The sequence below is a fragment of the Alligator mississippiensis genome, chromosome 3 (genome assembly GCF_030867095.1).
Source record: "Alligator mississippiensis isolate rAllMis1 chromosome 3, rAllMis1, whole genome shotgun sequence".
NCBI classification, from domain to species: domain Eukaryota; kingdom Metazoa; phylum Chordata; order Crocodylia; family Alligatoridae; genus Alligator; species Alligator mississippiensis.
The window spans coordinates 164,519,659-164,531,915 of NC_081826.1; the positions used below are offsets into that span (position 1 = coordinate 164,519,659).

The 12,257-nt window shown below is 43.3% G+C and overlaps 1 protein-coding gene across 2 annotated transcripts in view; it reads right to left on the reverse strand.

Moving 5' to 3' along the window:
* Nucleotides 1-224: 224 nt before the first annotated feature.
* The window catches only part of KIAA1958 (KIAA1958 ortholog), a 172,291-nt gene continuing 160,258 nt past the window's right edge, over nucleotides 225-12,257 (reverse strand). For both annotated transcript variants that reach the window (XM_006278130.4, XM_019490720.2), the window contains one exon: nucleotides 225-10,983. In XM_006278130.4, the coding sequence (XP_006278192.2) occupies nucleotides 10,177-10,983 (807 nt within the window). In that variant the 3' untranslated portion in view covers nucleotides 225-10,176. The remainder of the gene's footprint in view (nucleotides 10,984-12,257) is intronic.

Consider the following 12,257-nt stretch of genomic DNA (forward strand, 5'->3'; position numbering starts at 1 on the left):
CTGTTTATGTATAAACCTAGCCTTTATGTAATGAGATAAGTGATGATGGCTCCAGTATTGTTATTTCTAAAAGTCGAAACCAAAACAGTTTACTCCTTGTTCATACTGGAAAAAAAAATTAGGGGATCCAGCAAACACTTAGAAACATTGGTTACAAAATATCACACCACCTTCCCTGCTTCCAAAAACTTTACAGATGCTGAGATACTTAATCACAGTTCACATTTTGCAAAGATGATATTGCTTTTATTTCAGAGCAAATATAAATCAGTTAGAACCATCACATTGTCAAACTCAAAGACATCTTGTTAGATAGAATCAAGACAGAGTTTCCATTACAAAAGCATTGGATTGTATTTTTTTCCACCTCATAGGGCTACCCACACAATCCCTCGAAAAAAACGACCTGTAGGTATGTCACAGGTGTATTCCTCTGACATATCAGTTATCAACTGACAGCAGCTTGGATGACTCAATGCCAGTCTGAACTGGTGTGGCACCTTCTGACTTTAATGCTTTATTTTCTATTCAGATACAAATAATCCAAATGTTTGGACAACACAAAAATGCATCTTTTGTACTGGAAGATCTGAAATAGGAACAATCCTTTCCTTGGATAACATTAGGTAACAAGTGAGGACAGAGGGGCGCCAATTATTAAATTCCATGATTTTGGGGTACAGAAGCTATAATAGTATTCTAAGAAATTTGTTAGTCCCCCTACTGCTTCTTAAAGCAAAGAAATAGGAATTCTACTCTTTTTTCCCTTGTTAATGTTTTATAGATAATGCCAGTGGATCAGTTGCTCCTTCATACAATCATGAAATGCCTTCAACCTGTCCCAAAGGTTTCAGAAGGGAATAAAGGAAAAACTGTATTTACTCAAATATAAGATTACCTTGAATAAAAGATTACCCCAAATAATTAGATTCTATATATGGAAAAAATAGAAATTTGTTATAATTTCCAGGTATGGGATCTGATTATTGGAGATTTGCCTTGAATTTCCACCCTCCCACTGCTACAGCAGGGAAAATAAATCTGGGGGAATCAGCTAGCCCCCTTGTCCTCTGCCCCCTCAACTTCTTCCCCTTTTTCTTACTGTCAGACCCTGCTTTCCATGAGCACATTGAAATGAAGGGTAAATTTGAAAAAAACTGACTTGGAAATAAATATGCCTATAGAAATTTGCCTATAAGGGTACCCATAGACTTAGTTCATCCAGAATTGATGCATTTTACTTTTTGTGAAACTGCTGCAAGCTTTAGCACAGGTACTCCATAAATACATTTCTAAGCAGCACTTTTGTACCTATTTATATATAGTACAAATTATGCATGATGTTAGTCTAAAGCCAAAATGTTCATAATTTACCATATAGTTCATAGATTGTAGAGTCGGAAGGGACCACAATGGATCATCGTGTCTGACCCCTGGCAGTAAAGAGGACCAAGGTCAGATGACCTCAGCCAGGTGACTATCAAGCCTCCTCTTGAAGACTAAACTTTGGGGTCCACACCTGAGGACAGAAGGGCAATCCAGGTTGACCTCGACAGGCTCAAGAAATGGGCAGAGGAGAGCCTGATGGCATTTAACACTGGAAAATGCAAGGTTCTGCACCTTGGGAGGAAAAGCCCTCAGCATACTTATAGGCTCGGCAATGCTACACTGGCTAGCACTTCAGATGAAAGGGACTTGGGGGTCATGACTGACCACAAGATGAACGTGAGCCTTCAGTGTGATGCTGCAGCTAGTAAAGCAAGCAAAACACTGGCTTGCATCCATAGATGCTTCTCGAAAAAATCCCAGGATGTCATTCTCCCCTTGTACTCGGCCTTGGTGAGGCTGCAGCTGGAGTACTGCATGCAGTTTTGGGCTCCACAATTCAAAAAGCATGTGGAGAAGCTTCAGAGAGTCCAGAGGAGAGCCACGCGCATGATAAGAGGTCAGGAAAACAGACCTTACAATGAGAGGCTGAGAGCTATGGGACTCTTTAGCCTGGAAAAGCGCAGGCTCAGGGGTGATCTGGTGGCCACCTATAAGTTTATCAGGGGTGCTCATCAGGATCTGGGGGAATGTCTGTTCACCAGAGTGCCCCAAGGGATGACAAGATCGAACGGTCACAAACTCCTCTGTGACCAGTTCAGACCAAACATAAGGAAGAACTTCTTTACTGTCTGATCCCGCAAGGTTTGGAATAGACTGCTGCCAGAGGTGGTTCAAGCACCCACGTTGAACACCTTCAAGAGACATTTGGATGTCTATCTTGCTGGAATCCTATGACCCCAGCTGACTTCCTGCTCTTTGGGCAGGGGGCTGGACTTGATGATCTTCTGAGGTCCCTTCCAGCCTTAATGTCTATGAATCTATGAAAACCTCCAAGTTGAAAGTTCAGTGGACTGGACCCCACCTGAGTCAACATGGTGACCCCACAGCTCAGCACTGCTCAGTATTTGTGTATACTCCAAATACCCTTTACAAAGGAGCCATGTGCTAATTAGCCCCTCATTCATGACTAGAACCAGATGTTTTTGTCACAAGTCTTGTGATCCTCCAATAAATTATATGCAGATGAGGTGCAGGGCAACTTGATTCAGGTCCATCTTAGGGAGAGCAGATCCACACTAATCATATGTGACAGGCTGAGAGGAGGTGATGGGGGCCCCATTTGGTGGTATTTGACAGACAGTCTGGTGAAGAAACAGATATCATTGAAAATGGGAAAGAAAGGCACAGTTCAGCTGTGGGAGAGAAAAAGAAGTAAAAATGTATGCAGTGTAATGGCTCACCATGATCTGGAAAAGATTCAGCACTGAGGGGGACTGAGTGCAATGGGCAGTACCGTAAGTCTATCTCCGATAGGTTGCACTAGTCTATCCTTGCATTGAGGGCCTTATCAATGCCTTAAAGGAAAAGAAAGTGATTGGCAGAGTGCTGGGATGTAAGCAGTAGAAGAGGGAGGCCTGAAACTCAAAACTATAGGAGTGGTGGCACGTAACCATGAGGTGGAAAAAGAAATGAAGAATGGGAATGAAGGGCCAAAGACAAATGGAGAGTGGACAAAAGTGGGCAAACAGGGACAGAAGTTGGTGAAAGGAAAGGCAGGAATGACAGCAAAAGCAGTGAACCACAGCAGTGACAGAAAAGCCAATAGCAGGGTAAAGACAGGAGTGAAGGTGAGTGGGAGACAGAGCAGAGGCAGCAGGATAAGGGACATTGGGTGAGAAGCAGGGAATGACAGAGGTACAACAGCATGCTGGGCCACTGGAAGTGGCATAGTGGGAAGACATGGAAAATGAAAGGATAGATGGCAGAGAAGATCAGAGCCTGCAGATAAAGGTAATATTAGTTGGCAACAAATGGATATAGAAACAACGATGAACAGATATGACTTTTTGGAAAAAGAACTGCTTGAGATACTGGAGGTATAGGCAGAGCACCTAATCAGCTTGATCAACCTCCAAAACTGAAAATCCTACTGGAATGCAGAAGTGTTATGAACATTTCTGGAAGAGATATGCAGAGGAATGTGGAAGGGAAGAATTAAAAAAGTTAAAAATTCATAGCAGGAGAAAAGTCTAGTGAGAGGGCGATTGTAGTATGAATGTATACAGATTTCTTAGAAAGGTGGATGGAACAATACATTCAAAGAGAAACATGGGTAGAGAAAGTGCAGGATAAATATGGTATCTGGACAGGAGCATGGCAGGCATGAGTAGTGTTAAAATTGTTAAAAGTGAATGAGTGGCACCCACGTGGGCAGCACCTCCCATCTGTGATGCAGCTAGGGCCAAACCAGGAATTTCATGTACCACGGGCAATCAAAACCATGAAACAAGTGCAGAAAGGAGGGGCACCTGTCTGCACATTGCTTCTACACAGTGTGTTTCAGGTGTGAAGGGAAGGGGCAGAGAGCAGCAGAGTGCTAGGAGTTCCGAAAATGTACTAGCTGTGGGGAGTTGGGTTACTTACATCACAGGTGTCCCAATGCCTATGTCAGTAAGGTCAGACCCCCTGAGGAACAGCATGAACCAGAAAGGGACAACAGAGGAGAAAAGGAGAGTAAGAGTGAGGCAGAAATGGTGGAAGAGACCCCACAGGCAGGAGGAACAGAGAAGGGGAGAGAGACATCTGTAACTGAGGTGGCTCAAGGGAGTGGGGAACAGCAGATAGCCCAGGCATGGAGGTAGGGGAGGGGAAGAAAGCAGCAACCAAACAAGCAGAAGAAATGGAGGTGGAGCAAGTAAAAGAGTCGGGGGGGGGGGGGGGGGAAAGAAAATGTAGGGGTTAAAAAAAAATTAAGAAAAAGAAACCTGATAAAGAGGGAGAAAAGTTGGAGTCAGAGCTGAAGAGCAGCTTCCCCTACCCCCCCATTTAAAGCCTCTGAGCTCCAGCCTGGAGTGGAAAGCGGGAGGTGGGAAATGGTGGAGAGGTGAGAAAGTGGAAGGCTTCCTGTCTATTTGTAACTCTCATACCATGTGCCCAAGGCCCACATGGCTAACAAGTAACCCCGTGTGGGGCTAATGAGTGAGTGGTATAACTAAATTCTTGGGACAACTAATAACAAAAACAGAATAAGAGTGTCGTGTGAGTCAAAGGGTCAAAACGAGAAAATAAGTACACCTGAGGGAGACACCAAGCAGAGCCCCCTGGGCTGCCCACCGTTCTTTCAAAGGCATCCAAGGACACTTCCCACTGGTGCTCTGCCCCGACACGTGCCCAGACAAGCGAGAGGAAAGCGGCCCTGCAGTCTCCGGGCACTTCCTGGACAGAGCCTCCCTCCTGGTCAAGTACAGGGCCAAGAAGAGGTTGACCAGGAGGTCCCAGGACTTGGTGGGGCTGTGGATGGGGTGACCAAAAACAAACAGGTGAGGGGTGAAATTCAATCAGAGCCTCAGGAGGAAGTTTTGGAGGTGGAGGTGGAGGGGCTGCAGCCTGGTGCACTCAAGGTGGAAGGCTTCCTGAGAGCAAAAGCAATTAAGCAGCTTGCAAAAGTAACCAGCATGTGAGCAGGGGAGGGGATGGAGTTGACTATAGTAAGCAGCAGTACTGACAAACTTGAAAGGGAGAGGTACACTCAGTTAAAACAAGCACAGTAGCACTGATAGTAATATCAGTTAATGTCAGGAGTGTCTTAACAAGGAAAAGATGGGAAAAGATTTAACCATTGTTAAAACAATTAAGGACAGACAATCTGCCTACAAGAGTGCGGTTGGGGGTGTGGGGGAGGGAGTATAAATGCTTTGAGAAAAAGTGGAGAAGATGAGGACCATTTTGGTGGTCAGGTACAAATGATAACAAAGCAGCAGGTGTAGCAATACTTAAAAAAAAAATCCAGAGTTGAGACTAAAGCAGGTGGAAGATATCATCAGTGGCAGACTACAATGAATGATACTCTCATTTGGGGGAGCAGAATTAGAAATATTCAATGTATATGCACCAGAGTGGGAAGGAAGGAAGGCTCTAATCAGAAAACCAGTCAGAGGGAGACCACAGAAAATAGCTGAGCATTTCAATTGTATAATAGAAGCAGGTGACAGAACGGGAAGGAGGAGGTGGAACACTAGACAGTTCATCCAGATTGTTAACACAAATAATAAGAGTCATTAATAGATATGTGGGCAGGGAAGAGAGCCTTCACTAGAGCAGACCCCAGTGGAAAGAGGCAATCAAACACTGTGTTTTTTGTGTTTTTACCCAAAGAAATAGAGATAAGAAAACAAGAAACCTTAAGCATGGCATTTAGTGATCACCAGATGCTGAAGGTGGAAATGAGTCTTGGTAAGAGACCTAAGAGGGTCAGAGGGGACAGATGGGAGGGGCAGGGAGTTTCAGGTGGTTACTGAGGTAATAGGGTTTCCTTTTTTTTTTTTTTTTTAAAAGAGAGGTTAATTGACATTCATGGGTTCTGTATGAAGAAACAGAATTCTGTGAGCGGCTCTTTGTGGGAAGTTGATGTATGTTGTTTACGGGTTTAATATATATAGTTGTATGTTTTTGCTCTATAGTTGTTTTGCTATATGAAGGCTTGGTAAAACAAAGATGCTCACTATGTGAAGCTTTGTAAGTGAAGAGTGATAAGTGTGTTTTTAATAACATTTGAAACAATAATAAAAAAGGTTCCCATCAGTATGTTTGCCCAATATGGGTCATGTGTTGTATAGTCAGCTCAGGGTTGGTTGCATTTAATCAACTTCATAGCTGGTTTCTATTACCAAACACATGCTGCTTTTGACAGCAGTTTAATGATAGACAATGTATTTAATGAAGTTTCCTTGTATGCAAATATAAGACAAGGAGCTTTTTCCCCCCATGCTGATTAGAGGAAAAAACTCATCTTATATTTGAGTAAATATGGTACTAGACAATTTGCATTGTAAGTGAGTACTTTTAGACTCATGCAATAAGCAACCTATCCATTCTGCTGCCATAGGGACTGGTGATCATGATCAGTAATCCTAGTGTAAGTAGACTCCAAAGTGGCCCAAAGGAGAAGCAGATGAAAGCCAGTGGGAGTAGGGCGCTTACATCCTCCTCCATCATATCTATAGAAATCTTTGCCTTAACATTTCTCTGGTCTTACCTAATGTGTAGACAAAATGAGAGACGTGTGTGCACAACACTTTAAAGTGGGCTAAATGCTTTTGCACCACTTTAATGGTGTCAGTGTTTGCATGCCTTGGTGGCGTATTGTGCATTAATTGCAGCCGCTGTAGGCAATTTGGCGGTGTATGCGCCTTAAATGACTTAGGGCACAGCAAACTAAAACTCCCTCAAGGAGTTTTAGTTTGCCGCCCCTACATTCAGGGAGCGAAGCACCGGGCTCTGTGCAGCTCGGTGGGTCTGCAGGAAGCCCTGCAGGCAGCCTGGCAGCAGCCTGGGGAAAACAGGCTCCACCCAAGAAAAGCGGCAAGCCTGATCTTTTTTTTTCCCCCCTCCCTGGAGCCTGCCTGAGCTGCGTGGGGGCCCGCTGCTTCCCTCTGCAGCTGCGGTGCCCCCCAAGACCGCCCAAGCCAGGTGCCTGTGGGCAGGTGCTGCCATGGGGGGAAGCACTAGCACTCCCTGCAGCCCAGGGACCACTCCACCCACTGGCAGCTCACTCCCCCCTCCCTGACAGAGAGGCAGGTAAGTCAGCGAGGTTTGTACATGACACAGGGGTTTAAATCAGCCCTAAATTGAAGCGGTTCTTTTTAAAACCCACCGCTTCAATTTAGGGCCCCCATTTCATCTACACACACCCTTACTTTCCTGAGGCCTGATTCTGTAGACTACTGAGAAACATTACCTGTGGGAGCTGCAGAAATTCAAGTGAAAATCAGGTTGCTTATTTCTGTGCCAAATACAGATTCTGTGTACAACAGGTTTGCAGATTTTAGCCGCTAAATCTGACACTTCCAAGAGTAAAAGCAGAACAGGTCTGGTTGTTCCCAGCTCCATGCCTTGGAAAACACTACAAGCCAGATCTGACTCCATCTATGAGCCTACATCCACCTCAGCATCCAAGTATACCCAAGCACTAACTGTAGTCCCTGGAAATCCATTAATCTCCTTTCATAACAACCTGTTACCCTTAACACCAGTCACACAAAAAAGCAGCAGGGAAGAGAAAGAGGAGGAGGACCCACCTACCTTTTAATGGATTTTCACGGCTGAGCAGGTAAAAGAGAATCACACTGAGGAACCTAAGTTCACTTGAAGTCCACTCTCTGCTAGTCTGGCAGCACTTTGCACTGACTGCATAATCATTTGTGTACATAATGGTACACAATAGTGGAGAAACAAGGTCCAATGTGTTTCACAGCAGTAGCAATGCATGCCAGTAGACAAAATCCCTTTCCAAAGAAAGTGACACTATTATAGGAGCTTAGCTTTTTGCTGTTTGTCAGCAATGACCAGTTATTTGTGATGCTGTAAGTCTGCTCTACTTACCTGTTTGCTTATGATTATTAGTTTTACAGAACCAACAAAACATTTTTCCTTACACAGCATTTGCTTTCCTGTAGTCAGCAAAATATGGAAAAGTGATGTAAACATGAGAGAAGGTACAATGCTTTGAGATATGCAATTTCTTTTGTTAATGCCAACAATATGCTGTACTCTGAGAGATTATGTCAAGTCACACTGCGCCTTTTAAAAAGAAATAAAACAATATACAAAAGTCCTGTTGCTACAGCTATCAATCACACTTGACGTACTAAGGGACTGATCATATATGGAGTCCTGAGCATCTGCAATTCCCCCATCAGCCAAACAGGAGCTGAGGTTGCTCAGACATCACAGAATTGGGTCCTCAGGTTACCAAAACACAGAAGGGAGCAGATGTTTTCCACAGCCTGCAAGGAATATAGGCAGCAGCATGGGGTAGATGTTTCCCCTGCTAAAGCTAATGCTACTCTCTCTTTCAAGGTCTAGGGAATGATTTTCTCAAAACTAAAGCAACATTTAACCCTGCACGCAAATATTTAAAAGAGAGAAGCAAAACTATATTATAGAACTCACTGATATTAAGTAGACCCTCAAAACCAACATCTTTTTAGAAACCTAGACAGTAGACCTGCAATATGTGCACGTGGCAGTCTTGCAAAAATAAAGCAAATTTCTGTTTACAATATACTTGGTTTCAAATAAGTATTGGACTTGAGCTCTGATTTAAAAGCATAACATGATCCTATTATGCAAAGGATTCGGCAACTTCTTCAATGTGTCTTCAACTTTATAACTAGGTCACAGCTCTGTGATATACTGACAGCCGACAGCCATGTCACTTCTACAGGAGTGGTGGCTGCACAAGATGCACAACCATTTTCTATAACCCCTAACATGAGTACAGGTCTCCTATCATTCATTAAGGACCTGATAACACTTCCATTTAAATCAATGCAAGTTTTCCTAATTACTTTAAAGGGCAATTGAATTGAGGCCTAGGAGTTTAGGGCAAAATTTTTTAATGCAACTAGTAATTTTGAGGGCCTCTCTGTTTTGGTAAGACACTGAGAGACAACCAGAAAAGGAACCAGAGACATTTAAAAGAGGCCTCAAATTTCAGATCACACCAATTGTTAAATTGCTGACATCAGGCCCTGTTAAGGTGTCTCAAAATCTAGGCACGCAAAAACACTGGTTCGTATTTTAAAAAATGTTGTCCCTAACTTTTAAAAATGAGTGACTTGAAAAGCTGTCCTTCCGGGGATGCTGTAACTGCTCTTGTTTGTTCCTTGTTTGATGAATCCAAGGATTACCCCTAGCCGTCTCTACAGATCCAGTGTAATTTACAGTGTTATGGAAAAATAACAGTATTTATGATATACCGAACAGATAGAGAAATCTAAGAACAGCTCACAAGAAAATAAAATTTGTATTGTAAGTGTGAAAGAAAACATAGGCACTTCTGCTTCAAGAGTTATCAGTCTTTGATTATAGCGCCCGAGCTCCAAGGCATATTTGTTAAGGACAAAAATCCACAATAGCCCAGTTCATCTATGATAGAGGAAATATAGTTTTCAAATGTTTGTATATCAATCTGGCCTCCAAAAATTGCCCCAGCTGACAGCAGGAAACAAACAACAACCACCACTGAAAGCTGCCACAACCCAAGTATACACGGTCCAAACGTGATTGAAGAAAGCTGTGGGATCTTCCATCAAGGCCTGCTGCTTGCTTTTCAACCAAACAGAAAAAAAAAGTGTCAAGTGCAATTTTTCTTCAGGAAATATTTAATATATCTGCCTCTCTTTCTCCTCGTTCCACCTTTTTTTTTTTTTTTTTAATAGTAACTTACTTTCTTCACAATGCACTAAAGCTACCGGGCTACTGGGAATTTTAATTCTTGTCCAGTTTAATGTGGCAGTTGTCAAGAAAAATGTGTGCTAAAAGGCACTGTGTATTTAACTGATTTCCTCACCTTTGTCACATTCCTGTTTATGCAGCAATCTATTGTCTCAGTAATATAATATATATTAACACACACTTGGAAAAGATCTCTCAATAACAGTTTGTTTTTTGTTTTTTTTTCAGTAGCAGCTGCCTTGATAAGAATCAAAGCAAATCATCAGCAGGGCATCATCTTTTCTGATCATCTATGGAAGTCTGGGTACTGAAATAAGTTTCTGTAGTTCACCAACTGTTCTTGTACAGCAGACTGAGCCCATGGATGGTGGCTGGCAGTAGAGGGCAGGCTCATTGGTAGGAGCTGAGAGGGCCAAACTTTCTGGAAGCCTGAGTAAATGAGACAAAAGTGAAATTTTCACAGTGGTCAAGTTTGACTTTTTTTGCCAGTTTTGGGACAACTCCCCTTAGGGAGCGGAGTCCCATCCTCTGCTCCTCATACCACACATTTCCCATTCCGCTAATCTCCTTCCGGGCAGTCAGGTAGAAAGGAGACTTGGCTTCCATCTGGCTCGGTGGTCGGTGTATGTACATGTACTTATAGAGGAGGCAGTATGGGCAGAGCTTGTGCCCTTTGGAGTGCTCGTGGTATATCTGGCCATAACACACTTTGTTTGAGCTCAACCTGTTCTCTCGCTTTACGCTGTCTGTTCTGGCAAAAAATGGCCTGTTTTGTGAATCCTTGAGCAACTCAATATCACCAAACATTAAGTCTGCATGTTCCTGTAATGTTCTCATGTTCAGGTACTGGCTGTTGTATTTCACCACCGTGGACAATAGGGCCACGGGATTATCGTCACCCAAGCATCCTGTCCTCCACATCTCTTCTTCATCTGAAAGGGAGAAATAGACAATGTTGCGAGAGCGAGCACCAGACATCCCGGCCTTGCTGAGCACCCGGAGCTTCTCCTTGAGCTTCTTGGTGGAGGAGCTAAAGGTGCTGCTGGTGATGGAAAATCCCACACCAGCGTTCTTCAGGATCCGGTCCAGCCCCCGACGTATGGCATGCAGGGAGGTGGCCAGAAAATCTGACCCATCTGTTTTTTTCACTGTGATGTAGAAGTCCTCAAGCAGTTCATTCAGCTTCATAGCTGGAATCTGGAACCAGAGAAACATATATCATCACAGTCTATACATGATATACAGTTCATGTATTCACATGTTTTGATTTGGATCCATATAACTCTGAACCTCAGTGGTGGTCAGCTCTAGGGTTTAGGTCTGAGCCATGATAGACACAGGCTGACAATTAACTTCAGTTCCAGCTCTGGGTCCAGACCCAAACTTCCCCAAAGTTTAGCAATGTTCAGATCCAAGTTCAGGTCCACTTCTGTTCTATAGCCATCAAGACAGCACAAGTCAGTAAACATGCTCTTCTGCATCATGAAACTCTCAAGGGCCTATTTTGTGGAGAGGTAAAATACTCATCATGCTTTCTGCTTCCCCAAAAGATTGTTACTGCATAACCTTGTAGTCTTAGAATGAGGCTGCATATATGCAGTATTTCAATCTAGTTACTGTAACAATGCCAATGGAAAGTGAGGCTGGGTGGAGATAAAAGGAAATTTAAGATAAACTTTGTTATGGATGATACCAAGGACATTGCTTGGGAGAGATGAGGATCTGGCTGGTATTATGGGTCCAAAAGTAGTGGGAGGAGACAGATCTGATCCATTTGGATGTTGGGTGGCATGAGAGTTATCATGGAAAGTTTCCTTCTAGGACGCAGAACCCATCTGCCCCCCCTCCCCACCGAAGTGAGTGGGAGCTGTACATCGTTTGGGTTAGGATTCTGACCAGTATGAACATATGCTGATGCTTGAACAGCATCCCTTCTACTCTGTACTTTTCCCTATTCAGCACCAGCTGTGGAAACTTTCCATTTCTCCTTTCCACTGAGATATACTTACAGACTCCATAAATCTCTTAATTAAAAGGAAGGCATTAAGCTGGTTATAATGAGCTGTTCCAATAACAGAAGAAGGGCTGTACAATACTGCCTCTGAGTCCCAGAACCTGGGAATTAAGGAATATTCCCAACCTTTATTTGCAATCACAAGCACTTATTTGGCTGCAGCAGGTCATGCTTGTTGTTTTAATTTGTTAACTTGCAGACGTCGGTTTTGTTCCAAAGTTATCCTTTCTACGTTCACATCACAAACACAGCTGCTTATTATACAAACAGTGGCAAGGCCCAAAAGCAATAGCTTTCCTAACGTTGGAGCCTTCAAACCTTAAAATACACATTCCCTGACATCGCAGGGCAAAGCCAGGTGACCAGTGTGTGGCATTCCAATGACTTCCCTGGACTCACATGACATTTCTGAAATCTTTAGCATATTACCACAAGCAAATTTCTCTCAAACAAAAGC